At 39.3% G+C, this 26885-nt stretch overlaps 2 protein-coding genes across 13 annotated transcripts in view; one reads left to right on the forward strand and one right to left on the reverse strand.

Annotated features, from left to right (window-relative positions):
* Nucleotides 1-178: 178 nt before the first annotated feature.
* Nucleotides 179-12659, reverse strand: SNRPD1 (small nuclear ribonucleoprotein D1 polypeptide). The gene is made up of 4 exons (XM_026496072.4): nucleotides 12488-12659; nucleotides 7750-7826; nucleotides 5999-6190; nucleotides 179-2874 (listed from the first exon to the last, which is right to left on the reverse strand). Exons 1-4 carry the CDS (start codon nucleotides 12499-12501, stop codon nucleotides 2798-2800), a joined length of 360 nt encoding a protein of 119 aa, XP_026351857.1. The 5' UTR covers nucleotides 12502-12659; the 3' UTR covers nucleotides 179-2797.
* Nucleotides 12660-17977: 5318 nt separating this feature from the next.
* The window catches only part of ESCO1 (establishment of sister chromatid cohesion N-acetyltransferase 1), a 71659-nt gene continuing 62751 nt past the window's right edge, over nucleotides 17978-26885 (forward strand). For 8 of the 12 annotated variants that reach the window (XR_008959727.1, XR_008959726.1, XM_026496067.4 and 5 more), the window contains exon 1: nucleotides 17978-18067. The gene's annotated coding sequence lies outside the window, so the exon portion shown is untranslated. Of the gene's footprint in view, nucleotides 18068-18176; nucleotides 18287-26885 lie in introns of those variants that run through there. The other 4 variants (XM_048218635.2, XM_048218634.2, XM_057313211.1 and 1 more) reach the window with 2 other exon arrangements.

Here is a 26885-nt window from a genome sequence, read left to right on the forward strand (position 1 = left end):
TTTCCCGATGAGCAATTGTTCAGTATCCATTAACTCAGGGTTCTCAGTGACTTTGTACAACAGACCTACTGTAACAAGAATCAACTGCACTTGACATCTAGAGACTGCTGTTATTTTTGTAAAATCAATCGCTGGTATTATATATTAACCTTATCCAAAATAAATGAAACACATAAGCAAAACTTTAAAACTTTACTGAAAAACTTCAGATAAATGGAACACTACACCATGTTCCTACACAGAAAATAGTTAAATATTGCAAAATTTCTCTTCCTTTTCAAAAGGATTCCTTATTTGTGGATCCATGAGAACATTAAATAATGAAGACCAGGATTAGACATTCTTTTCTATTGCTGTTTTAGTTGACGTATCTTTGGAAAATGTCTCCTATTGAGTTTCTTCATCATGTTAAGGAAGTATCTTTTGGTTTAGGTTTTCAAGAACAAATGCTGTATGTTAACTAAGTATTATTCTGACATCTGTTATAGCGGATCATGTAAATTTTGACTACTGCCTATATTAATACCTTTCAAAATACTAAGCCATCTTGCATAACCCAACATGATTACTACAGATTAAAACATACTATGAAATGTGGTTTTCTATTATTTCCCTTACAGTTTTCTACCTAAACTCACAATACATTTCATTAAGAAAATTAAATTTCACATATAAAATTATAAGCTTTAAAAGATATCATGTATGTGCAAAATGCAGTAACACTAAGTTCCTGTACACTTTTTTCGGAAGTCAGGGAAACGTATCACAGACTGGTCTGTATTCTATTCACACTGCAGTGCTTCATCGTTAATGGCAATCAGTTCAAACAGCTTTTTCATACAATTTATTTTCATATAAAAATGAAATAATGACCTCTAGTGGAATAAACACAATTTTCCCCGAGAGAGGCAGTGTGAATGCAAGTGCACACACCGGGGAGGGTGGGAGCTGGGGAAGAACGAGGGGCAGAAAAGGAGGGAGAACCTTTTTTTTTTTTTTTTTAAAGATTTTATTTATTCATTTGAGAGAGTGATAGAGAGTGTGAGCAGTGGGGAGAGGCAGAGGAATAAACAGACTCCCTGCTGAGCCAGGAGCCTGACCTGAGGCTCAATCCCAGGACCCGGAGATCACGACCTGAGCCAAAATCAAGAGTTGGATGCTTAACTGACGGAGCCACCCAGGCGCCCCAGGAATAAACACAATCTAGTACGGATTGTGCTTTAGTCTTACATTTAAATTATGTTTTTAGACTCACACTGTAAATATCTAGATGTTAAAATTTTCACAATTAAAGTTAAAAATCTTTCATTACTTTGGTATTTGACTTAAAATCAAAATGAACTGCCAATATAAACGGACGAGATACTGTCAAGTATCACTAGGGCATTCACAATTTGCAATTACCTACTGATGTTTATTTAACTCTGCTTCTCTTTTAGCCTATAACCTCCATGAGGGCGGAAGTCAACTCATGTTTATTCACATGTGCAAAGTCTGTTCTGCAAGTCTGCTCTCCACCACGTGGCATCACTGGGTTCCCTTTCCTTCTATGTGGGGTCAAGTAATAGGAGCACTAACAGATCTGAGGATGGAAAATAATGAGACATAGCACACACAAATGCACTTGCTATCTCCCAATTTATGTAACCCTCTTATGGAGCCTAAACCCTTTAAGATAATCTTTGCAGAAAATTTCCTTCACATTCAAAAAACAAAAAACCTCATGTACATGATTAAATGTAAATACAGATTTAGTTCCCCCCACTCCTCAGGTTTTTTTCCTTAACATAAAAATAAACGGTATAAGCTCTGCAAAGAACTGCATATGCTGAGAGGTATTCTCTAAGCTTAACCAATTGCAACAATTAAAAAAAAAAGACTTACTAACAACTGGGAAAGAATCTAATTTTGCTGTCAAAGTAGGTCTTTTCGGGGTGGGGGAATGGGATAGGCTGGTGATGGGTGATAGGGAGGGCATGTATTGCATGGTGCACTGGGTGTTATACGCAACTAATGAATCATGGAACTTTACATCAAAAACCAGGGATGTACTGTATGGTGACTAACATAATGTAATAAAAAAAATATTATTATAATAAAAAAAAAGTAGGTCTTTTCCTTTTCGTTCTTAAAGGACTTCTTGTAAAAGTACTTGATAAAGGAGCCACTGACAGGTACATTTCACATTAACAGGTTTTGACACTGCTCATAACTGATAATCTAGTGAACGTTATCTGCAGTTTCAACTCCAGAGAATGTAAAATTACATTATATTGAGAACCTTAAAAAAAATCCATTAACAAGTACAACAAAGTCTACGACTCCTGAATTGGAAGAGGACTATCACCTCTTACCAAATACCCAAGTTTCCATAAAAACTCAGGAAAAAGGGAATCAATTTTAGACCCCAATCCACAGGACGTTAGTTTCTGACGTACTAAAAAGAACTTATTTCACTCAGAGGTTGGTTCCACAGAATCAAAGTAAAACAATAAAACGCATATTCAGCGCATGTGAAGTAAATAGGTATATATTCTACATATTCATAAAAAAGTTTTAGTTCAAACATTAAAAGCCTGATCTAAGAATGAAATTATTCTGGGTTTGCCGAGTACCAATACTTAGCTCTTACTATGAAATACTGTGAATATATATGAACTATTAAAATTTAATTTGACAGTCAACAGACAACTCTGTCCTACATTTCTGTTTATTAAAAACTGACATAAACGAACAAAACCTGTACAAAAAATATCCCCAATCATGTATCACTTTGAAACAGGAATCCTGAGAGACATTATCGCCTAGGACCCCCTCTTCCTCTACCCCGGCCACGTCCTCTTCCTCTTCCTCGGCCTCGGCCTCTTCCTGCAACTAAGAAAAGAGAAAAATAAAGCAAGGTTAATTCTCTTCTGCACTGATTGTTACCTGGGCCACCACAAACAGCATCTACAGTAAAGAAAACTTTAACCCGGCTTCTCTCAAATGGGACCTCACAGGCATCCCTTCCAACACATTATCATGCAGAACCAAAAACTGCTGGCTTACAAAGATAATATTTGTTCCATTTGATTTATTGAGAAATTCATCAAGTTTTAAAATATCTTATCATGTCTCAAATTCAACACAAAATAAAATCCAAATGATCTGAACCTTACACAAGATGGAAGAGATCGTATCAATGGAACAGAACATGAACACCATGTACTAGATTTTTTTGTTACTAAATAGAATCCAAGCAAGTTGATTCAAAGCTAAGAAAGTTTACACTACATTACATCAAGCAACCTTGTGACTTTTTAGAATCTGAAGACATTTGACCCAATCATAACAAAGTATTTTAATCATTATAGCAACATCCCTGTGTCAGCTGGTCTTGTAACTCTACTTGAATATTATACTGACAGAAAACTCATTTTTCAAAGAACTTATTTTCAGTCTTCAGAGAGCTATGAATATTAAAAAAAATCCTGACATGAAGTTCAAGTCAGTCACCTTCTAAACCTCTACCCACTGTCGCCAAACTTGTCAATCAGAGAAACAGAGGAAGTCTAGGACTTTCGTTAAAACAAGGCGGCTTAACCACATTTATCTTCAATTCCTTCTGAAATATTACTCATGACAGAAAAGGAGTAAAAATGGTAAATAACCATAAAGAAAAAGAAACAGGAGAGTGAACACAATAATTGAAAAATTTCAATAATTTTTTTAGTCAGAAAGTAGACTAACAACTGTAAATGTTTAATAAAGAAAGAATAACCCTTAGAGGACCTACGACCCTAGAAGCCAAGGGTGAGATGAAGTAGGCGGCAGAAAACAAACAAAATGGTTGACAAACATGTGCAGCAGAAGACTCGTCAGTCCTCTCTTCCCCACCTTGCAAAGCTAATGATTATTTCCCTGACAGGTAGGGAGGAGAGAAAAGGTAAAATAAACCTGAAGACACTGAAGCAGGAAGGCTTCAGATTTGAAAATAAATGCAAAGTGGAGAGCAGCAAGAGGCACAGAACTGAGGCGAAGGGAAAGAGGAATTAATTTAGCATTTTTCAAGCTACACGTTGCAACCTAAATTTTTTTTTTTTTAATATTTTACTTATTTATTTGAGAGAGAGAGAGAGAGAGCGCACCAGCAGGGTGAAGGGCAGACCGAGAAACAGACTCCCTGCTGAGTGGGGAGCCTGATGCAGGGCTCAATCCCGGACTCCAGGATCATGACCTGAGCCAAAGGCAGACACTTTACCAACTGAGCCACCCAGGCGCCCCTAAAATTTTTTTTCTTAACTAAAAGAGCATAAGAAACACATAGGCATTTGCATGTATTAAGACTAAGTAATTCTTCCTGAGATTTTTGTTTCAGTTTTATGCATGAATGGGCCATGATGCCAAGAATATTTCTTAGTGTGGGTGGAAAGCAAAAAAGTCTCAAAATCACTGTATCAAGTGACCGTCTACAAAACAACCAGCCCCTTTCTCCTGCTCTGCTCCTATAATGCTGGCTGCCAGGCATGTATCTCCTACAGTAGATGACAGGCATCTTTTTATTTGGTGGGGGAGGGGCTTGAAAAGCTCCAGAAATGACTCGAGATCCTGAAATATTTGGTCTCCTCAGTGAAGAGGCCAACTCACTTCTGTACTATCCTATAGTGAGACTCACCAGCTCAGGAGTCCAGCCTCCCCTCCCAGAACTTCTCTTCCTAGGGTTCTTGTTAAATACTAGATGGCCAAAGTACAAGATACTCAAATCAAGCCTACAACATAAAGATCACATAAAGAGAGCAAATATGGGGGGGGGGGGGGAGAGATCACTCCATCAAGAAACAAACTCTTAACTATATAAGAGAACCAACCGATGGTTACTAGAGAGGAGCGGGAGGAGGGATGGGTAAAATACGTGATGGGGATTAAGGAGTGCACTTATGATGACCACCAGGCCACATATGGAATTGTTGAATCACTATACTGTACACCTGAAACTAATATAACAGTGTATGTTAACTGGAATTCAAATAAAAACTTAAAAAAACAGAGGGAGCAAATAAAGAGAAACCCCCCAAAAAACAAACAATGCCAAGTACAAAATAAAACTTAAATAAAGAAAAAGCACTAATATCTTATGAATTAATATCCTATCCAGTATTTTTCAGATAGAGAACAAGATTCTGTGAAAAAATATCACAGAACAGGAGGCCTGAAGATTAACTATATGCTAGACTGGAAGATAAAGTGAAAGAAGTTCCTCAGAAAACAGAAAAACAGGAAAAAAAAGAAAAAAAGAAAAAAGACTTAGACAATTACTCAGAAGACCCAATTATTAAGACTTCCAGGAAGAAAGAACAGAACAAGTAAAAGAGAAGAAATTTATTGAAACTATCCAAGTATATTTCTTAGCTTTAAAAGGCAAGAATATCCATAATTGAAGGGGTCCAAAAAATAGCGAAAACAACAAAATGGAGGAAAACATAGGGAGAGCAAGGAAAGACCCAATGCCAAGTCATTAAGAAATATAAGAGTAACAGGAATAGTCAAATCTCCAAATCTTTCAAAGTGCAGAGGGTGGGGAACTAGGCCATGCAAAGGGACAAAAAGAATGGCATGTCTACAACAGCAACACCAAGAATTATTAATAAATACTATATGCACTCACGGCAAGTACAGGGAATCAAACAAAAAAATGTTCAAAAACGTTTATACTCTTTTTTAAAAAAAAGATTTTATTTACTTAGTCGTTAGAGAGAGAGACAAAGCATGCGTATGCAGGCACATGAGGGCGGGGGGAGAAAAAGGGAGGCAGAAAGAACCTCAAGTAGAATCTAGGCCAAACACAAAGGCTGACGCAGGGCTCAATCTCATAACCCTGAGAGCGCGACCGGAGCCGAAACCAAGAGTTGGATGCTCAACCAATGAAGCCACCCAGGCGCCTCACAATGTTTATATTTTGAGTAGGAGATCAAAGTAGAAATATACATTCACAAAAACGATTATAATTCTTCAAACTTACCAGCTTCCCTTTTCTTAGATTTCACCTTTGGTTCAACATCCACAAGTAGTGTATCCAGAGGTAAGCTGTCTGGTAAGATAAAATATCGAATGTTATTTCCTCGAATACTCAGTGTTTCCAGCTGCACGGGTTCTCTATTCTTCAAAGTCATCTTCACAGCTTTCAGATGGGTATTCATGCTGACATCTACACCTAGAAGGAAAAAAAATAGAGGGCAATTATTAGCATGATAAAGAAGGCAACCAGTTAATCTACCAAGCCACAGTATTCACAAAAGAATACTGTCTGTTCTGTAACAGTGCAAGTTTCTATGATAATTTAGTACAATTGCTTAATGGGTGAATGTCAGTATAAACCAGAAATCCCTCCTTCAGAGACTAACCCTGCACATTAATAATTTTTGCATGGTTAGGTATGCTTACAGATGTGAATGCAGCAAGCCACGGAGGAACCCTGAGTGGTACCTGACTCATTCCCACTGTACCCAGGTATTCTCATCTCAGGGTTAGCAATGTTTATTGCATGGTTCTCTCATTATCTCCATAACTTCCTCATATCCTATTCCACCATGCTATAAGCCTTGTTTTAAATACAAAGTCCTATATATACTATAGTATTTTCCTTGTTACTAGGAATTTAACATGTCTTTTTAAACTACTTTTTTAAAGGAATTCTACTGTTTTTGTTAATACTTTAATTACCAAGTTGCACTGGTTTTGAATGGTCTGCCTCAGACTATTTTTCCCATTGTTTTTAGTGTGAGATTTTGCAAAATAAAAGCACAATTTTCTAGAATGAATATATGGCATTATCTTAGAAACATCCAATTACTGGAGCCTTCACCAATATATCTGAACAAACAGGATAACTAAAGATCTAGTTAATTTCTGCTCCTAGGAAGTCAGGCCAGAAAACATGAATTCTCTCAACTATCCCAACATCCATCTCAAATAGCAATTACACTTCCTCAGTGTTACATGGTCACTAACCATATGGTATTGAAACCATACACTGTACTGGTTTCTTTTCAAAGCAGTTGCTGTTGCAAACATGAGTATACTCAAATACAATCAGTTTAACACTGTATATTTCTCTTGGTTTACTCAGATGCTGGATCTACACATTAAAAAATTATTTATAAACTTACAATTTAAATATTTCAGAGACTGGGACCGCATACTAAAATAGCATTTTCATTCATTTGGCTCAGCAATTCTTTTGCAATTTTGTGGGGAACACCTACTATAAATGAAAAATCGCAGTAGCCTTAAACTACACATACAATATCATTAAAGCAAGAAGTTAGACACGAAAGAAAAAAGAATGAAGGAAAATACTCTCCAATAACCCATTTCCCATATATATTTTTACCCAAGGTAATCAAACATGAAAATCCCATCCTCCATCTTCAAGGACTTAACAATCTAACAGAGGACACAAAATTCTAAAAAAGAGTAAAATATAGTTTGGAAGATGCAACATTCTAGGCAGAGGAACACACACAGGCAAAAAGCTCAAAAGGCTTTAAAAACAGGAAAACAGGGGTCACACGCAGGATAACCTGGGAAATTCAGTTTGGTCTTAGCACAAGTACTTAAGGTAAGGCTTAAGAAGGTCAATGAAGTAATCCAAGCAAAAAGAATGAGATGTCTACTACAATAATGTTCATTAAGTAACCAGAAAAGAATTCTGGCCTTAAAGGTGGAAGACGTGGGGGAAAAAAGTGTTAAAAAGCTGTCTAATTTCCACACCTGTGATTGTTCCATGGACCTGTGTTCCATTCTTTAATTCGATGGTTACGGTTTCGTGACTCAATTTCATCAGAAATCTGTAAAAACAGTGGGAATAAAGTAGTAAGTGTTCACCTTTAACATTTTACAATCTTTTTTAAGTCAAAGGGTGAAATTTCTAGATGTTCAAAATCTGCTATAGATACTATAAATTCCTATTAATAATCTTCAAACAATATCAGCTTTCCTTGAATTATACCCTCAATATTTATGAAGCATAATAATATCAGGAGCTGTCATATGGACATTTCTGATTCTCTAAACCATTATACAGTTGAACCTCCAATCCATGCATACAGATCCTAAAATCATTATAATTCACACAATTGAAATCAAGAAATTATATGAAAGTGGTCAAAAGGTACAAACTTCCAGTTATAAGGTAAATTAAGTATTAGGAACGTGACATACAACATGATGACTATAGTTATTAATGCTACTGTATGATACATCTGAAAGCTGCTGAGAGTAGTTTCTGAAAGTTCTCATCACAAGAAAAAAACCCATTTTTTTCCCCTTCTCTTTTTTGGTATTCATACTGGGTGATGTATGTTAACTAAACTTACTGTGGTAATCATTTTGCAATGTACATAAGCCAAATCATTATGCTGTACACCTTCATCATTCATTTTCTAATGAGAACATTCTCCTACGTAATCATAATACCACAATCATATTCAGGAAAATGAACAATAATCCTGCAATATGATCCAAAAATATACTTCTTATTTCTAATTTATACTAAATTAGAAATTTATAATGTATAGTAAAAATTTGATTTATAATACATATTTTGTACACCCTATCATAGCATCACACTAAATGATAAGTGTAGAATCACCTATTTTTCTTTCCCACTGGACTACTTCAAGGATCAAGACCTTTATATCTAATCCTGGGTGTCAAAGGGACTGAATAACAGTTGGCTGAAATGCTTCAACATTAAAAGGGAAGATAATCTTAAAATACCACTTTTTTAGTGGCACAGCTAGCCATCCAAAAGGGGGACACTTGGTTTGGGACATATCAAGTCCCAAATTTTAAAAAGTTAATCTGTCCTTGTATAAAGATCCATTTATTGAATTCTTTTCATATTTGTTGTCAAGAAAATAAAGTCTCTCTCAATAAACTGTTAATGCTTTATTTCACCTGACAAAAATTCTTTATGCTCTAAATTTAATAACCACTTATAACTATATTAGCTTAGAATTTTCATCTAACAGTTTCTTTCCATTATCAAGCTTTGGTTTTTAAAAAATCTTTTACTTTAGGGCACTTGGCTGGCTCAATAAGTAGAACATGCACCTCTTGATATCCGGGTCATGAGTCTGAGCCCCACATTGGGCATATAGTTTACTTAATTAAAAAATCTTTTAATTGTCCCCCTCAGTAATAAGGTTTAACTTTTCTTAAAGAACATTTATTTCAGAGAGAGAGTGCGCGCGCACACGCAGAGGGAGAGGGAGACAAGCAGACTCCCCACAGACTGTGGGGCTCAATCCTAGGACCGAGATCATGATCTGAGCCAAAATCCAGAGTCGAACACTTAACCAACTGAGCCACTCAGGCGCCCCAACATTTAACTTTTACAGAAGTTCAAATCATTTGTGGAAATAGACAGGATTGAAGTAAAAATAAAATATTTTAGTAATCAAACAATCTACCATACGGAAGTAAAAAGGAAAACCAAAGTAAGCAAAACGATTTCTGAAGGAATCAAAATACATTTCAGCAAGCCCAAGGATGTTTCTTTGACAAATAATATTTATCATTGTGTGGTAGTCCCTGTACTTGTCAATGAGGATTAAAAATGAATGACTAGGAGCTCAAACTCTAGTGGAAAGGACAGACACATAGCAAATATTTAAAGGTAACTACATTTAAAAAACAATAAATATATGCACAGGCTTTTGCCAGGAACATAATGTAGCATGGAGAGGAGGGAGTCAGAGCTTAGTGAACTTCTGGTAAGAAGTCTGAAAAGTTGGGGGCACCTGGGTGGTGCAGTCGTTAAGTGTCTGCCTTCGGCTCAGGGCATGATCCCGGCGTTCCAGGATCAAGCCCCACATCACGCTCCTCCACTAGGAGCCTGCTTCTTCCTCTCCCACTCCCCCTGCTTGTGTTCCCTCTCTCGCTGGCTGTCTCTCTCTAATAAATAAATAAATAAATAAATAAATAACTCTTAAAAAAAAAAAAAGAAGTCTGAAAAGTTGGAAATAATGCAGCAAAAAGAGACAAGAGCAAAGATTTGGGAGTAACAAACAGCACAACACGAAGAGAAACTATAGGTATACTACCAATGGATTATAAGTCCCAGAAAATGAGTAGAGAAGAATTAGGTAGGTTCCTTTCATGGATAGCCCAAGCTGTTAAAGAGCTACTGAGGGGTTTTCATCAATGAAGTGGAGTGCCAGGGTCATATTCACACTGGAAGACAAGTAGGTGGCTAGAGCAGTACACAGGTTAAAGTTACAGGTATCAAGACATAGGAACAACAAACAGATCAATGAAACAGAATAGAGTCCAGAATTGAACCCACATTTATATAGTTTAATTTTCTACAAAGGAGCCAATGGGACTGATAAGCACTCCAATCGGCAAAGGAAAGCCTCTTCAACAAATGATGAACTCCATGGTAATACGAGTTTCTATTACTTAAGAATATGGAATTAACTGGAAATCTATGAAGAAAAAATGAACCTGGACCTCTAACTCACACCACTTACCAATATTAATTCAAGACAGATCACAGGTCTACACATAAAATTTAAAATCATAAAGCTTTAAGAGAAAAACACAGATTAACTTCATGGTTTGAGGGTAGGCAAAAATTTGACTGTACACAGAGAATAACCATAAAAGGAAAAGCTGGTAAATTAAAACTTCCTCAAAATAAACTTCTGCTCACCAAAAGAAGTTATTAAAGGAATGAACAAGCAAGTCAAACTGGGAGAAATTATACCTGACAGAGGACTAGCATGCAGGACATATAAAGAATTCCTACAACTCAATAATAAACACAATCAAAACCAAACACTTCACAAAGATACATGAATGGCTAATAAGCAGGTGAATAAGTGTTCAACACCATTAGTCATTACGAAGATGCAAATTAAAGCCATTAACAAGATACTAGTACACAAGCACTGAAATGGCTAAAATTGTGAAAACCTGGCAATTTATCAGATTATCAAGAAAGACGTCAAAGACAACTTGTATGTCTGTTTAGAGTGACAGTAAGGATGATAGTGCCACCAACCTTCGTACAAAAATAAGTCAACCGAAAATGCAAACCAGTTAGACAAATACCCATTTTCTTGGTACAAAATACATTCTCCACAAAGAAGAAACTTTATTTCCATCGTCTAAGACACAGAATAGGATCAGAAGAGCCTTTAAAATTTTCAGGAAAACTGTGTCACAACACGCAATATCTTTAAATGAGACAAGGTGATCCCAAAGAGTCTGACACAGAACTGTAAGCAGATTCAGACGGGCAGGTATTGAGAAATTGCGAAAATATACTTTAAATTCTGGGGCGTTTTTCTCCAAAGTTACAGTTCAAATAAAAACAGACTAAAAGTTAACCTTAAATGCCTTCCCTATAAACTCTGAAAACACATTCAGGGTTTTATATGTAATTTCAATCAGACCAGAAATTATCTACTTGCCTGTCTTCACAAAACAGAAAGTTCCAAGAAGGCAGGGACCCCTCCTTTAAAAAAAATCCATTACCAGCGCACAGTATAACAGGTGCCCAATAATTGATCGCAACTGACATACCCTGATTCAGACAAGAGACTAGCTACATATATAATTGCTAACTTAATCAAACATCCTCTACGTTCTAGGCTCTCCGCCTCAAGGAAAAACACCAAAACCGTATCTATCTGCAGGTAGTTTAAAAATGAATTACTCAAATCAGTAAACCAGTAGGCTCAACTAACCGATGGAGATTAAACACAAATAAAACAGAATAGCGATTATCTGCGTAATCAGCCACAATCACGTAAACGGATTCTGCCTCACGTTGGGAGATTTTTTCCTGAATTAAAGTCCTGTTTTGAAGGAATATGTGAGTTGAGTAATCTTAAATCTAAGGAGTTATCAAAATATAAACAAAACAAAAAAAACCCCTAATGAAATCAGAAGTCCAATCCTGAATTAAAACATTTCGGAAATGGGTTTCACTATTTCCAGATAAACCCCTGCAGCTTCAAAGTACATTTTAAAAGCTCATTAATTTAACGCAATGCATACAATTTTTCTTCATGTCTCCCACGTCTCAGGGAACCTACACTTCGTTATATTTGCCGGTCCTGAGAGCCGAGACTACCCAGAAAAGTAATCTAGAATACAGCACGAGTTCTAATGAAATGAACATCTTCAACTAACCGAAAGAGCTTGTAAGCCTGGCAATGCACCTTTAAGGCCTCTAAGACACTAGGTGGGAAGAAACTGCCAGGATTTTACGTCCACTTGTCTGAAGACACGCGGGATCCGCGCGCCATCCAGTCCAAAGCCCTGGCTCCAGCGCCCACGGCGGCGCCGCCAAGATGGGGCGGGAGCAGCGGGCGCGGGAGGTCGTTAGCAGGCCGCGCGCGCACGCGGCTTTCGCGCCTCCCGCAACGGGGCAGTCCGGCCTCCCGCTCCCGGCCCAAATCGTCACAGCCCTCACCCCGCTGGTTTACCTCCTCACCTCACAAGCTTCATCCTAGCGGCGCCGTCACTCCTTCCGTCGGATAGTACACAAAATCCGACTACCCAGGTCCGAAAGACTAGGAGTATGAATGGCCGGAAACGCTACTCCTTAGGCTCCGACGTAAAGAGCGCGAGGAGCGCTTCGGGCGCAAAGCGGAAACGGCGAGGCCACGCTGGGCCGCACTCCCTTCCGGCTCCGCGGAACGTCACTACGGCCCCTGGCGGCTGGAGGTGTGTCTTGCGACTGTTGAGAGCGTCTAGAGCTGGTCCAGAAGGAAAATTGCAGTAAGTAAGTGGGTGGGGGGATTTGAGGAGATTAGATCCGATTAGTGCGAACTTCGGCCCGTTGGGAGCCATGTGTTATGCAGCACCAAGTATACCCGTGAAGGAAGGGAAGTCCTGAGAAAGCCTAAAGAATTATGCTAATTCTGCTCCAACACCAGGAATGTACATGAAGAAAATCAGTTTAGCTGATTATTTTTACTTTATTATTTTTTAAAAGATTTTACTTATTTATTTGTCAGAGAGAGAGAGAGAGAGAAAGAGTACAAGAAAGGGGAGCGGCAGGTAGAGGGAGAAGCAGGTTCCCTACTGAGTAGGGAGCCTGATGCAGGACTTGCTTCCAGGACCTTGGGATCATGACCTAAGCTAAAGGCAGACGCTTAACTGATTGAGCCACCCAGGCGTCCCTATTTTTACTTTAAATTCTGGTCGCAAACCTCAAAAGGGTACCCTACACTGTTGAGAGATCGTGCTGTGGTTCTCTAATAAGCTCACAAACTATTTCATACCTTCTTTCTTCTCTCCCTCTGAAATCTTCTACACTCTCTTTCTCAGATCACTCTCTGCTAGTATTTCTTACTTGAAAAAAACCAGAAGCCACCTTTTCAGCTTTTCTTCCAGTTAGAGGGGTAGAAGTAGACAAATTCCTCTTCATTGTAGTCTGGATCCCATCTCTCCTTTTTTCAAGAATTTCACTCCTTCAGTTATCTCCTAACTTGAATCATTAATTTCTCCCTCTTCAGGGAACTTTTTAAAAAATAATATAAATTTATCTTAAAAACAAAGCAAAATTCTCCTGTGATGCAGCTCCAGCTACTGCTAGATTTCTTTCACATAAAAACTTCTTGAATGAGTTGTCTACACTTGTTTTATTACCTCTAATTCACTCTTCAAACTCTGTTCATATTGCTTTTCTAAAGGTCATCAAAAACCTCAATACAAACCTCTATCTTTATCTTACTCAACATTTCAGCAGCACTTAACAGAAATACTACCCTTTTGAAACACACGCCTCTCTCTTGGCTTTCAGGATGCCAGCCTCACCTGGTGCTACCCTATGCCAGTAGTTACACTTTCTAGGTCTCAGCTGCCTCATCCTCTACTGAGCCATTACCCTAGGTGTAGTCTTCTTATGGATACTTTCTCGTTTAGCCTAGGTGATCTCCTCTAAAACCACGGCTTTAATTTGTATCTCCAGCCTGATGTCTTCCCTGGTTATCAGAACTCTTTGATGTGTAAGGCAATACTCATCAAACTTTTATGGGCATAGGACATACCTGAGGAAACTTTAGAATGAAAATTCTGATTCAGTTGGTATGGGGGCTGAAATTCTATATTTCTAAAAGCCTTCAATTGATGAAGATGCCCCTAGTCTATGAACCATAATTTGAGTAGCAAGACCGTAATGTTCATTTGTGTGCTGCCTTCTCAGTATTTGTCCATCTCCCTTCCCAACAGTTCCTAATAATCTGATGATCCTCGTGATCCCAATGAAGCTGACTCTATCCTTGTATCAATCATCACATTCCATTATTTGTCCACAGTGGGTTTGGAATGTAAACTGATTCAGTCAGACCTTTGCAGGGAATTCTCTTTCCTTTTGCATGTGAATGAAGAGGTAGTAGCCTCTAGAGTTTTATTGGGAACTCCCTTAGAACCAAGAAAAGAATCCGTTGTGGGAGAGAGTTAAAAAAAAAAAAATCCATGATGATATTAACAAGCCGGTGGAAACTAAGATTAAGGAGACACCTGGGTGCTCAGTAGGCTAAGTATCCAACTGTTGATTTAGGCTCAGGTCATGATCTCACGGTTGGGAGGAGTCCCGCATTTGGCTCTGCTTAAGATTCTCTCTCTCCCTCCCCCCTCCCCCACTGCATGCACTCTTACGTGTGTGCTCTCTCTCTCTATCAAAAAATTAATCAATTAAAATTAAAGCTGGTGGGGGATGGGCAAAAAAATTTAAATAAAATTAAAAACTGAGTTCCTCAGTTGCGATACTCATATTTCAAATGCTTAAGAGCCCTGTGTGGCTATGGCTACCCTTTGGGACAGTGCAGCTATAGAACATTTGCATCATCACAGAAAGTTTGATTAGTGCTACCCTGTTTATTACCATATTTGTTTCCTTCTTTGCATTTAATTGTTTTTACCTGTTTATTTACTGACTTGAAAAATGTACTGTCCGAAGGCAGGGTTTTTTTTTTTTTAAGGTTTTATTTATTTGACAGAGACTGTGCACAAGCAAGGGGAGCAGAAGAGGGAGAGGGAAAAGCAGACTCTCCACTGAGCAAGAAGCCCGATGTGAGGCTCGATTCCAGGACCCTGGGATCATGACCTGAGTCAAAGGCAGGTGCTTACTGACTGAGCCACCCAGGTGCTTCTGAAGGTAGGGATTTATATCTGTTCTGTTCATTTCTGTATTCCCAGTATCTAGAATAGTGAGTTGCACACAACGTGTCCTTTTTACTGGGATCAGGTTGGTGTGAGCTTGTATAGTCTTTGAAAGCTCAGTCAAGCAAGATAATTTATTTGTCGATTATGATTTCTTTTAGTAGATAACCAAATCAAATGAACCAAATTCCAAAGTTTGTAGACAGATTGCTCTAAATGAAAACTATTGATAGAAAGCAAGACAAATTTTGTCAAAAATGACATTACAAGTGTGCCTGGGTGGCTCAGTCGGTTGGACATCTGACTCTTGATTTCTGCTTAGGTCATGATCTCATGGGTTGTGGGATTGAGCCCTGCATAGAGCCCTGCATCAGGCTCTGCTTCTCTTCTTCTCCCTCTCCCTCTGCCCTTCCTCTCTCTCTAAAATAAATAAGTAAATCTTTTTAAAAAATGAAATTACGGGATAATTAAGATTTAATCAGACTACAATTGAGACTTCTGGCATTGATGAATCAGAAGTGAGGTATCTTTTAAAATGATAAAGAATAATGCCCAAGAAAGTTTATTTTTCCCATAAAAGCAAACTATTTTATAAATATTTTTATTGAGACATAATGGACCTATAAAACTGTATACCTTTAAGGCATATAATGAGTTGATTAGATATTTTTATAGATTGCAGTTATGATTATCATCTTAGCAGACACCTCCATCACATCACATAATTATCATTTCCTTTTTGTGGTAAGAACAATTAAGACTTAGGGACGCCTAGGAGGCTCAGTCGGTTGGGTATCTGCGTTCTGTTCCATCGTGATCCTAGGGTCCTGGGATCAGGCTCACTTTGGCCTTTGCTCAGCTGGAAGTCTGCTTCTCCCTCTGCCTGCTGGTCCCCCTGCTTGTGCAATCTCTTTCACTGTCAAATAAATAAATAAAATCTTAAAAAAGAACAATTAAGATCTAGTCTCTTAGCAACTTTGATGTTTATAATATGGTATTATAAAAGCAAACTATTTTATACTTTCACAGCATGTTTAAGAAGCTGACTATATTTGGTTTTAGAAAAGAAAACCTGGAATAAATTGCAGACATGAATTATACATCAAATATGATATACTTATATATCAAAAATAGGTACATATGATTTTGCATGGCATGGCATTTATAAAGATTCCTATGCTTCTGACTGTGGCCAATTCAACAAGTAGAGTGGAATAGATTCCTCAGAAGCAGAGGCCTATTGGGTGCCTGGGTGGCTCAGTTGGTTTAGTGTCTGCCTTTGGCTCAGGTCCTGATCCCAGGGTCCTGGGATCGAGTATCCCATCAGATCCGGCTCCCTGCTCAGCAAGGAGTCTGCTTCACTTTCTCCCTCTGCCCCTCTGCTCATGCTCTCTCTTGCTCTCTTGCACTCACTCTCTCTCAAATAAATAAAGTCTTTCAAAAAAAAAAAAAGCAGAGGCCTATTTTGTGGGAGTGGAAACTTGTAAATATGATTTGTGTGTGCGCATAGGATTTGAGTTACTAAAAATAAAGTGGTTTACACAGGAAAAGAAATCCCACCAGTTGTCTGACAGTCTAAAGGTGAAGGCAAATATAGGTGAGATAGTCTGGTACATAAACCACTTTAATCAGGTTGCAGTTTACTCCTGACTTGTCTCCCCTCTCCCCCGATTAAAGTCATTTGGCATATGCCATTAAAGTATATATATCAGGAACAGGGGATGGGGGTGGGGCATAGGCAGGTTTTTGCCAAGTAACACAATGTATGGTGATGTGGGCAATGGCCTCACCCATCAATACCTCTGGTTTTGGTTTAACCACAGACTCTTTCCAGACGAAACTGACAAGCAGCTCGGCAAAGTTTTAAGGAAGATGTATTGTCAGAAAATCAGGCTTGACATCAGGCTTGATAAACTTAGAGCACATTTTGATCGTACTTAGTTTCATAAAAACAGGTCAGTTAAGGGGAGAACCCACGTATGATCATCTCTCTTCAGATTCTCAGAAGCTTGAGTACCGGTTTTACCTAATCTCACAGTTCTGCAAATAAGAATGGCACAGTAAGCGTGTTGAAGCGTGTGGGAACCACGAATACTAGTTACTGAAACCTGTGTTCTATCTTTAGAGGCTTCTAAGAGCCAAAGCTTTGTCTGAACACCCGCCATGCTAAATCTAGTAGAACACACTAAGTTTTTTGTCGACTCCCGTGCGCCCGCACACAAGGAGGAAAGTGTGTAAGGATAAGGTGAAGCCCTGGATTTTTTGGAGGCGCTGGAGGGCAGTGCAGCGAAGAAAAGAGAAGGGCCAATTGCCTCCCCTTTTCTTTATATTGGCCCCTGTCAAGGATTAAAGGTACCTGAAATAGAGGTCGCCGAGAGCAGTACCGCAACCCACAGAGGGACCAGCGGCGAAGCATTTACAAGACAAACCACCACAGCTGGGGGCGTGGGCGGCTTTATTAAAGGAGACATCCCAGGGAAGGGCCAGCGGCCGCCGCCGGGGGGCGCCGCCGCTTCCCGGCAAGGTGCCCACCCGCGGTGCGTGCACGCGAGGCCTCCCACCGCGCCTGCGCTGAGGGCGTACGTTGGCTTGCTTTTCCCCGCCGCCCAGCCGTCCCGGCCGGGGTGAAAAACTGGGCGACACGCAGCGAGTGTGGCGGCCATCTTCCTCCTCTGGGCACGTCAGCTGAGCCTGTGACGGCTGAAGAGGAGCGTTGCGCAAGCGCGACCAAGACGGTCACAGGTAACTCCCATCTGACGGGCGAGGCGTCGCCGTCGTCGCCGGAAGTTTGGCGTATCTGCGCCGCGGGAGAGGCGGCGGTCGCGGCAGAAGCAGCTGTCTTCTGATACCCGGATGTGAGGCGATCTGCTGGCTCGCGTTGGACCCTCGGCCAGGAGTGAGGAAGGTAGGCTAGCTTTCGGACCGTCCACGCCGCGTGCTGTCGCGCCTCCTATGTCCCCACCTCTTTTCTGCTAGCCTCTCTGGAGAGCTGGACGATTCCCCACCCCCCTTCCTGTCCCATCTTCTGTGTCGTTTTGCGTCGTACGCCTCTTCCTACTCCTCTGGTGCGGGCTCCTGGAGCCCCTGAGAGGGAGTGGGCGGCCCGAAGGCAGTGTCGCTTGAGGTAGGCTATCAGCCTGCGCGTCTCGGCTGCCCGGTCGCCTCATCACCTGCCACTGCTGGGTAGGCATAGGTAATAAGGGGCCATGACCGAGGACCGCGGGTCAGGCCAGGGCTCTCAAGACGGCTGAGAGGGCATCGACAACCCGGAGGTGGCGTGTAGCCATTGCGACTACTGGGGCGGTGTCGTTGCTGGCCGACAGGTAGCCCCCGGCCTTATCCCCGCCCTCGGCGTCTTTCCTTCTCCGCGTTTTCCCGGAGCCAGCCCCACCAGCCGTCGCGAGTGGTGGTTCCTGCGGCTTGTTCCTCTGCCTTCCCCCGGCCGCTGACCCGGCCTGAACCTTGAGGCCTCTGCAGTCTGCGGTGTGTGATGTGGGGATCTTGGAGGGGAGCAGTGGCCTGGGTCCAAGGTCATGGAGTAATTCAGGTTGGACCTGAAAGTCCGGGCACAGGTAGGGCTGCTGTGGAGTAGAAATGCGTGCTTTGAGGGCCATAGTGAAGTTTATAGGGATAGGTGCGAGCAGAAGGAATTGGGTCCTCTGTTTTTGTCACAGTTCATAAGATTATTTACAACGGGAGTTTGTTTTACTGTGGCAGAATGGGATAGCGAAGCCAAAAATTAGAGAATTCTCCCACTCCCACCCTCTCCCCATCTCCCAGGCCTCACCTCCCCAGCCCCCAGCCCTCACCTCCCCACCCCCCCAGCTCTCACTTCCCCACCCCCACCTCTAAATGTTGAGTTCTGGAAACCCTGCTGCAGGTACTGTATTTTGGGGGTTGGGGAGTCGGGAGCACAGCGGGGGAGGAGGAAGGAGTTAAATCGTTGTGCCTTGAGAAGTAATGTGAACCTTCAGGTAGTTGAAATGGGATTCTTTCAGCAGGAAGTAATTGCAGTACACAGTATTTAACTAGTATTATCACATGATATTTCAATAAATAATTAGCCCTCACAAAAACCAATAAAAGTACTACTTGGTGGAATAGTAAGATGTGGGTCGGTTTTGTTCCCCCCCTTTTAATTTTTAAAAAGCTGGGTAATACGGATTTCAATTTAAAACCTGGTTGCAGTGAACTCTGGTATAGTCAGTGGCTTTTTTTATGGGGTCCTTAGTTTCTGCTTTTCATAGGGCATCTACGACAGTGTAACTGTTTTTAATTTGAACTTAAAAATTCTCACTATGGAATTAGGTAGGAGAGTAGGATGAAAAGTGCTAAAAAGCATTTAATTTGGAAGCTGCAAGTTCAGGCCTGGAGAATGTGAGGAAATGAGAAAACTCTGACACTTACCCTTTTAGGCAGAATGCAGTTATATGCCCCTTAGGTTAGATATGTGACTTTGGAAGTACCCTTCTTAGAACAAAGCTTGCCCTGGTTTATGAGCTTCTGTTCACCTTAATCATCCTGGCTCAGGAAAATTTGCTATCATTTCCCATTGATTAGTATCATAATTCTGTAATGAACAATAATTTTTTTTAACATCAGACTCATACAAGGTTTTGTGCTAGGCATTTAAATCTATAAATTATGCTTCGAAAGGGAAGGAAAAAGGGCCCTAAATAATGACTGCCTTTACCCCCCATTGCTGGATGGCCTTTTTTAGCTTGGTAATTTATTACAGCACAGTCTGATTGTATTTATTGTAATAATGAAGGTAACTAGCATCGCACAATTCAAAATGTTTTTTTTAATAAATATTTTTCCATGACTTTTTTTCGGGCAGATTTATGTTCCATGTAGAGTTCTATAATTAACCTTTATTGAAGATGATCAGAAGTTTAAATGGTAGTTTGAAATCCACTCCAGTAAAATTGTTATCGTAGAGTAATTCACTTAAGGACTATGTTACCCCTTCAGCAGCCCAGATTTTTCTGTGCATCTTTTTCTTGGCACAGTGAAAGTTCTTTGGCTTTATTTCTGCATAAGTTCTGTATTACAGCTGTGTCATACTACTGTAGTTACTTTTGGCAGATGGATAATTCTGTTAACTCGACCATCCTTTTTTCTTTTTTGAGGGGGTTATACCTTATGCTTAACTGAATTATAGTATATCTGAAGAAAGCAAGATTTATGTCCTCTGCTTTCTTCAGCTTACTTTAAACATTTATGGCTGCATATGTGAGATTCACAGAGATGAAAACTCAATGTAAATAAAAGTGGGGTATTAATATAAAGTATTACTTTAAAGAAGTGGTTCTCAGACTTTTTGGTTAGGATCCCTTTACACTCTTAAAGATGTAGGACTCCAAGTAGCTTTTGTTTATATGGTTTAAATCTATTGGTAATTATTGTCTTCTAAGTTAATTTAAATATATTCATTTAAAAATAGCTAATAAACTATGTTTTTTAAAGATTTTATTTATTTATTTGACAGAGACAGACAGCCAGCGAGAGAGGGAACACAGGCAGGGGGAGTGGGAGAGGAAGAAGCAGGCTCATAGCGGAAGAGCCTGATGTGGGGCCCCATCCCATAACGCCAGGATCACGCCCTGAGCCGAAGGCAGACGCTTAACCGCTGTGCCACCCAGGTGCCCCCCAAAATAGCTAATAAACTATTTTTTATGAGAAAAACAACTGTTTTCCAAAACAAAAAAAATTTAATGAAAGAATGGCAACTGTTTTACATTTCTGTAAATCTCTTTAATATTTGGCCTGATAGAAGATAGCTGGATTTTTCTGTCAGTTTTTATATTCAGTTATATGTTGTTCTGGTTGAAGTATATGAAGAAAATTCAGCTTCACATATATGTTGGGAGGAGTATTTTAATAATCTTTTCAGATAATTGTGATATTCTTCTTTGATTCTACAACAAAACTCAAGAAGTGGTAATTTCTCAAAGGTTAGTTGCAATGTGGAATCTGAAATTACCTCTATATACTTTCTGTACAGTGTTAAAATTCATTGGTCTGTTTTGCATTTTGATCTTTTGTTCCAGAATGATTTGATCTAATGAACCCCCTGAAAGGATCTCTGGAATCCCCACAGTCCCCATATCACACCTTGAGAACTATTGCCTTAATGTAAATAATTCAATAGTTTAGAATTAATGTAGTTACTGAAGCTGAAAGGGATAATGATAATACGGAAATGAAGTTGTCAAGTAGTTAAGTGAAACCAGGAGAAGCTAAGGTAAATATTTTCTTTTTTTATGCTTTTTATAAAAATATTTATCAGTAATATTAATTCTTATAACTAATGATTTGTGCACTTATGATGTGCCAGGAGCTCTTCTAAGGACCTTTTCTTTTTTTTTTTTTAAGATTTGTTTGAGAGAGAGCACAAGCAGAGGGGGAGGGGCATAGGGAGCAGGAGAAGCAGAGCGAGAGAGGGAGAAGCAGACTCCCCCCTGAGCAGGAAACCCAATACGGGGCTCCATCCCAGGACCCTGGGATCATGACCTGAGCTGAAGACGGATGTTTAACTGACTGACTCATCCAGGCGCCCCTTCTAAGGACTCTATATTAGGAAGTGTTTCTTTTGTATCATCTTTAGTGATGATTAAGAGAAAGGCAAATATAATTTATTTTTTTCCCCTACAGATAGTACAGTCTTTCTGATATGTTATTTATAATGCAGATATAGTTCCATTTTATTTTATTTTATTTTATTTTTTAAAGATTTTATTTATTCGACAGAGATAGAGACAGCCAGCGAGAGAGGGAACACAAGCAGGGGGAGTGGGAGAGGAAGAAGCAGGCTCATAGCAGAGGAGCCTGATGTGGGGCTCGATCCCATAACGCCGTGATCACGCCCTGAGCTGAAAGCAGACGCTTAACCGCTGTGCCACCCAGGCGCCCCACCATTTTATTTTATTTTATTTTAGTTTAGTTTTTTAAGTAAGCTCCAGGTCCCAACATGGGGCTTGAAGTTAACCACCTGGAGATCAAGAGTTGCATGCTCTCCTGACTTAGCCAGACAGGCGCTATCTATCTATTTTTTTTTTAATTAATTAATTTCAAGTAAGCTCCAGGTCTCAATGTGGGGCTTGAAAATCACCACCCTGAGAGGTCAAGAGTCACAGTATAGTTCCATTTTAGAGGATATATAGTATTTAAATAGCTTTTCTGTGAGGTTTTTGAGGGTAGGGAATATGCCTAGCCTCAGCATCTGTCAGTGTGTAAAAAAGATAGTCTTAGAACATTCAGCTCAGAAAATTAAGTTACTGAATAAAACAAATACTAGGAAATTTGAAAAGATAATCTTGTTAACATGGAAATTTGAAATTTATTAATTAATTTATTTTAAAGATTTATTTGTCAGAGAGAGAGAGAAAGTGCGTGCGGGCATAAGCAGGGGCACCGGCAGGCAGAGAGAGAAGCAGGCTTCTCTCTGAGCAAGGAGTCCAACCTGGGACTCCATTCTAGGACCCTGGGATCATGACCTGAGCAGAAGTCAGATGCCTAACTAACTGAGCCACCCAGGCACCCTAAGTGAGACTTTTTTCAAGAACAAAAATAGATAATTTTCAGAAGACAAATTTAGGCTTATTTTAAAAGTTGGGTGCATATTAAAATCTTTTTTTCATATTCACTTTTCAGTAACTGCTTTATGGAGATATACCCTACCCTTAATAGAGTTCAGTAGTTTTTAGTATATTAACAGAATTATGCAACCATTAGCAATATCTAACTTTAGAGATTTTATTTATTTATTTGAGAGAGAGAGAGTGCATGAGAATGAGCATGGAGCATGAGCTGGAGTTGGGGGTCGTGGGGGGAGGGAGAGGGAGAAGCAGACTCCCGCTGAGCAGGGAGCCTGGGATCATGACCTGAGCTGAAGGCAGATGCTTAACCAGCTGAGCCACCCAGGTGCCCCTCCAATGTCTAATTTTAGAATATTTTTATCACCCCAAGAAGAAGCCCCATGCCTATACTAGTATGTCACTCCTCATTTCATTTTCTTCCTAGCCTCTTGCTACCACCAATCTATCTGTTACTATAGATTTGTCTGTTCTGGAAATTTCATATAAATTGAATCATACAACATGTGGCCTTTCGCGACTAGCTTCTTTTACTTAGCATAATGTTTTTAAGGTTAATCCATGTAGCTTGTATGAATACTTCATTCTTGTCTGTGGCTAAATAACAATCAATTACATGCATATACCACGTTTTGTTTATCCATTTATCAGTTGATGGACATTTAGATTGTGTTCACTTTTTGACTATTACAAATAACGCTGCTATGAATATTTATGTACAAGTTATGGTGTAGATGTATTCAGATTCACTTTCGAGCTTTATAAGATATTTTACATAGATATAAACAGTATATTTTTTATTTCATAGTGGATAGGTATGTTCATTTTTGATGTGAAAGATGCAAACATTGTGTAAACATACAAGTAAAATGTAAAAGTATTCCTTCATTCTTTGTGTGCTTTTTCATCTCTATCTTTCCCACTGTTTATGTTTTAATATGTTTTTAGTGTGTTTTCTCTGTTAGCACAGTTGCATATGACACATTCATCTATCTCTTTTTTGAAAAATTATATTTATGCAGTTTGTATACCTTTTATTTCTAATGATTATCAAAATTCTTTTTTTTTGTTTTTTAAAGATTTTGTTTATTTGAAGGAGAGAGAGAGAGCATGAGCAGGGTGAGGGAGAGGAGCAGAGGGAGAGAGAGAAGCAAACCTCCTGCTGAGTGGGGAGTCTGACTTGGGGCTTGATCCCAGGACCCAAGATCACGACCTGAGCTGTAGGCAGGTGCTTAACCGACTAAGGACCCAGATTATCAGAATTCTGTGTTGGCATTTTATTTTTCCTTTTTTTGGCATTTGGGCTGTTTTGGGTATTTTTGTAATGTAAATGCTGCTTTTTCATCATTGCTGTCATTATATAGATTGTCTTTTTTTTTTTTGGCTTTGTTTTCCTGATGTGGGTGGATGGTGGTGTAATAAATTGTGGAGGATGAACATAGTAGAATGACAGTTGTGTTCAAGGTGCTTTTAAGAAATCAGGATAGAGATGTCCAGTAGTCTGTTGGGTATCTGAGTAGCACTAGGGGTGGAGATTTTCTTGGGGATATGAATTTGTATCTTAAGAGCTTACAGGTAGTAATTGGAAGTATGTGTATAGAAGAAATTATCTATTGAGTGTCTTTTATGATGAGAGGATAATACCTTGGGGAATGTTAATTTATAAGAGGTTGGTAGAGGAAGAGAATTTTAAAAAAGTTGTCCGTGCCTGGCCTTTTTTTTTTTTTTTTTTTTTTTTGGTAAGTTCTGCGCCCAGTGTAGGGCTTGAACTCACAATCCCAAGATCAAGAGTTGTATTCTCTACCGATTGAGCCAGCCAAGGCATCCCCTCCTTTTTTAAAGTATACTCTAACCCCAACATGGGACTCAGACTTATGACTCCAAGATCAAGAGTCCTATGCTCTACCAACTGAGCCAGCCAGGTGCCACCATGTCTAGCTTTTTTAGAGTTTGAACTAATGTTGAATTTTACTGAATCACTGTTACCAGTCTATTGAGGAAATTACAGCAGTTTTACGATTTGTTTTTCTATCAAGATGACTAATTCTAAGGGGCGCCTCGGTGGCTCAGTCGTTAAGCGTCTGCCTTCAGCTCAGGGCGTGATCCCAGCGTTTTGGGATGGAGCCCCGCATCAGGCTCCTCCTCTGGGAGCCTGCTTCTTCCTCTCCCACTCCCCCTGCTTGTGTTCCCTCTCTCGCTGGCTGCCTCTCCCTCTCAAATGAATAAATAAAATCTTAAAAAAAAAAAAAAGATGACTAATTCTGAAAATAATTTTTACAGTGGTATTTCTGCTTTTTAGGATAAATGTTACTTGTTGATAGTGGCTGTCTTGTTGCTAAAATTATTGATTGGGGCGTATAGTCTTTTTTTTTTTTTTAGTTTTGTTGTTACTAAAGTTTTGATCCCCAACCATATATGCCACTTAAAATGAGTTGATGAGCATGTTACCCACATGTTCTGGAGCCATTTGTGTAATAGCTAAAGCTTTAAATGTTTGGAAAAATTTGTTAGGGGGAGTACCTTGTGTTATTATTTTGTGTGTTTTCTGTTGCATTCTCTGTTAATGGTCTATTGTTGCTTCAGTTGTGACATTTTTTATCTTTTTGGTTAGCGGTTATTAGTTTAAACTTTGTTACTTAAAATGTTTTTTAATCTGTAAGTATTTTTGGGTGTTTTATAATGTGAGAAATACTTGGATTACCTTAAATCGTGGGTGAATGAATTGGCAGAATACACAGAGAAATAAGAAAGAGAAGACTCCATTTATAGAGCCAAATTTTGTGGAAGAACAGAACAGGAATCACCAAACACTAAGCCTTACAGAAACTTGAACATAGTGCAGGACTCAGAAGGTTGATGAGAATAGTGCAGCTCCAGCCTTTGGCTTACATAGCAGACACTACTGCTAGAGGAATTAAAACAAGGTAAGCCAAATGCTCAAATAGGGGTGATTTTTCCTCTCAGTGGCCATTTGTTATTGTCTGAAGAATATTTGATTTTTAGAATTGAGGGTGGAATTGAAAGGTGTACTGAGTTGGATTCTACGGTAAATCTTTTGGTGGAGTTAACTGCACTTTGAGATGGCTAGAAGCTTCCAGTGATGTTTGAGATACCAAGAACACATTGGGTAAAATAGTCCTAAGGTTGTTTTATTTTATGAAGTGTTTTTCTGGTGAGGGGTTACATTGATGTGATAGTTATTTTTATTTGGTTGATGCCCTCTATTAATAGAATTCTTAAAATTCAGGCAATCATCTGTATTTTATCAGTTTTACTTGGTAGTGGTAGACCATTTGGCTATGCTCATGTTCTGTTAAAAATGCCAGTTTGCTTTAATTTAAGCTTTTCATATTCTTTTTGTATATGAAGTGTGTGTGGTGCATGTGTGTGTATACTACTTTTGGTAGCAAAACAAATTTTTGTATTATTGTGGGTAACTTGTCTTTTACTGCATTCTGGAACAAAAAAATGTATCAGTTCTTTGAAGGCAGAGCTGTTCCCTTTGTCTGGGACACTTTTTAGCCTCAGGTGGGAATATGCTTAATGCATCCAAGAAATAATAGCAAGGGAGCCAACTAACTAGAGCAGAGTGAGTAGGGACAAAACTAGGAAGTAGTAGTTAACATTGAGCCTTTGCTTTTAACTCTGATTGAGATGAGAAGTCACTGAAGGGTTTTGAGCAGAGAAATAACAGAGCCTGATTTAAATTTTAAAAGATCACTGTAGCTGTTGTGTGGAGATGCTGAAGCCAGGAGGAAGTAGGGAGGGAGGAACAAGGCTAAAGGCAGAGTTAGGAATTCAGAAGCTGTTGACAAAAATCCAGGTGAGGGGTAAAATGGTGACTTGGACCTGGGTGGTAATGGTAGAGATTCTAGGTGGTCAGATTTTGGATGTGTTTTGAAGATAGACAGGATTTACTGATGATGAATTGATTATATAAGTTTAAGGAAAGAATTGGGGATGATTCCAAAGTTTTATTTTAGACACTTAAGGTTGAACTTGCCATTTACTGAGATGAGGAAAATCCTTTGGAAGCTTTAGGTTTAGGAGGCAAGATTAGGAGTTCAGATGTTAAAGTTTCAGATGTTTAGTAGCCCAATAAAAATCTCTCTCTGGGTAGTATTC

The sequence above is a fragment of the Ursus arctos genome, unplaced genomic scaffold, assembly GCF_023065955.2.
Source record: "Ursus arctos isolate Adak ecotype North America unplaced genomic scaffold, UrsArc2.0 scaffold_17, whole genome shotgun sequence".
In the NCBI taxonomy this organism is placed as follows: domain Eukaryota; kingdom Metazoa; phylum Chordata; class Mammalia; order Carnivora; family Ursidae; genus Ursus; species Ursus arctos.

Coding starts and splice junctions, on each gene's coding strand:
- SNRPD1 (XM_026496072.4), bottom strand. Junction 6,191..7,749: donor GGTCCATGGAACAATCACAG/GTGTGGAAATTA, acceptor TTTTCCTTCTAG/GTGTAGATGTCAGCATGAAT. Junction 2,875..5,998: donor ATCTAAGAAAAGGGAAGCTG/GTAAGTTTGAAG, acceptor CTCTTTTCTTAG/TTGCAGGAAGAGGCCGAGGC.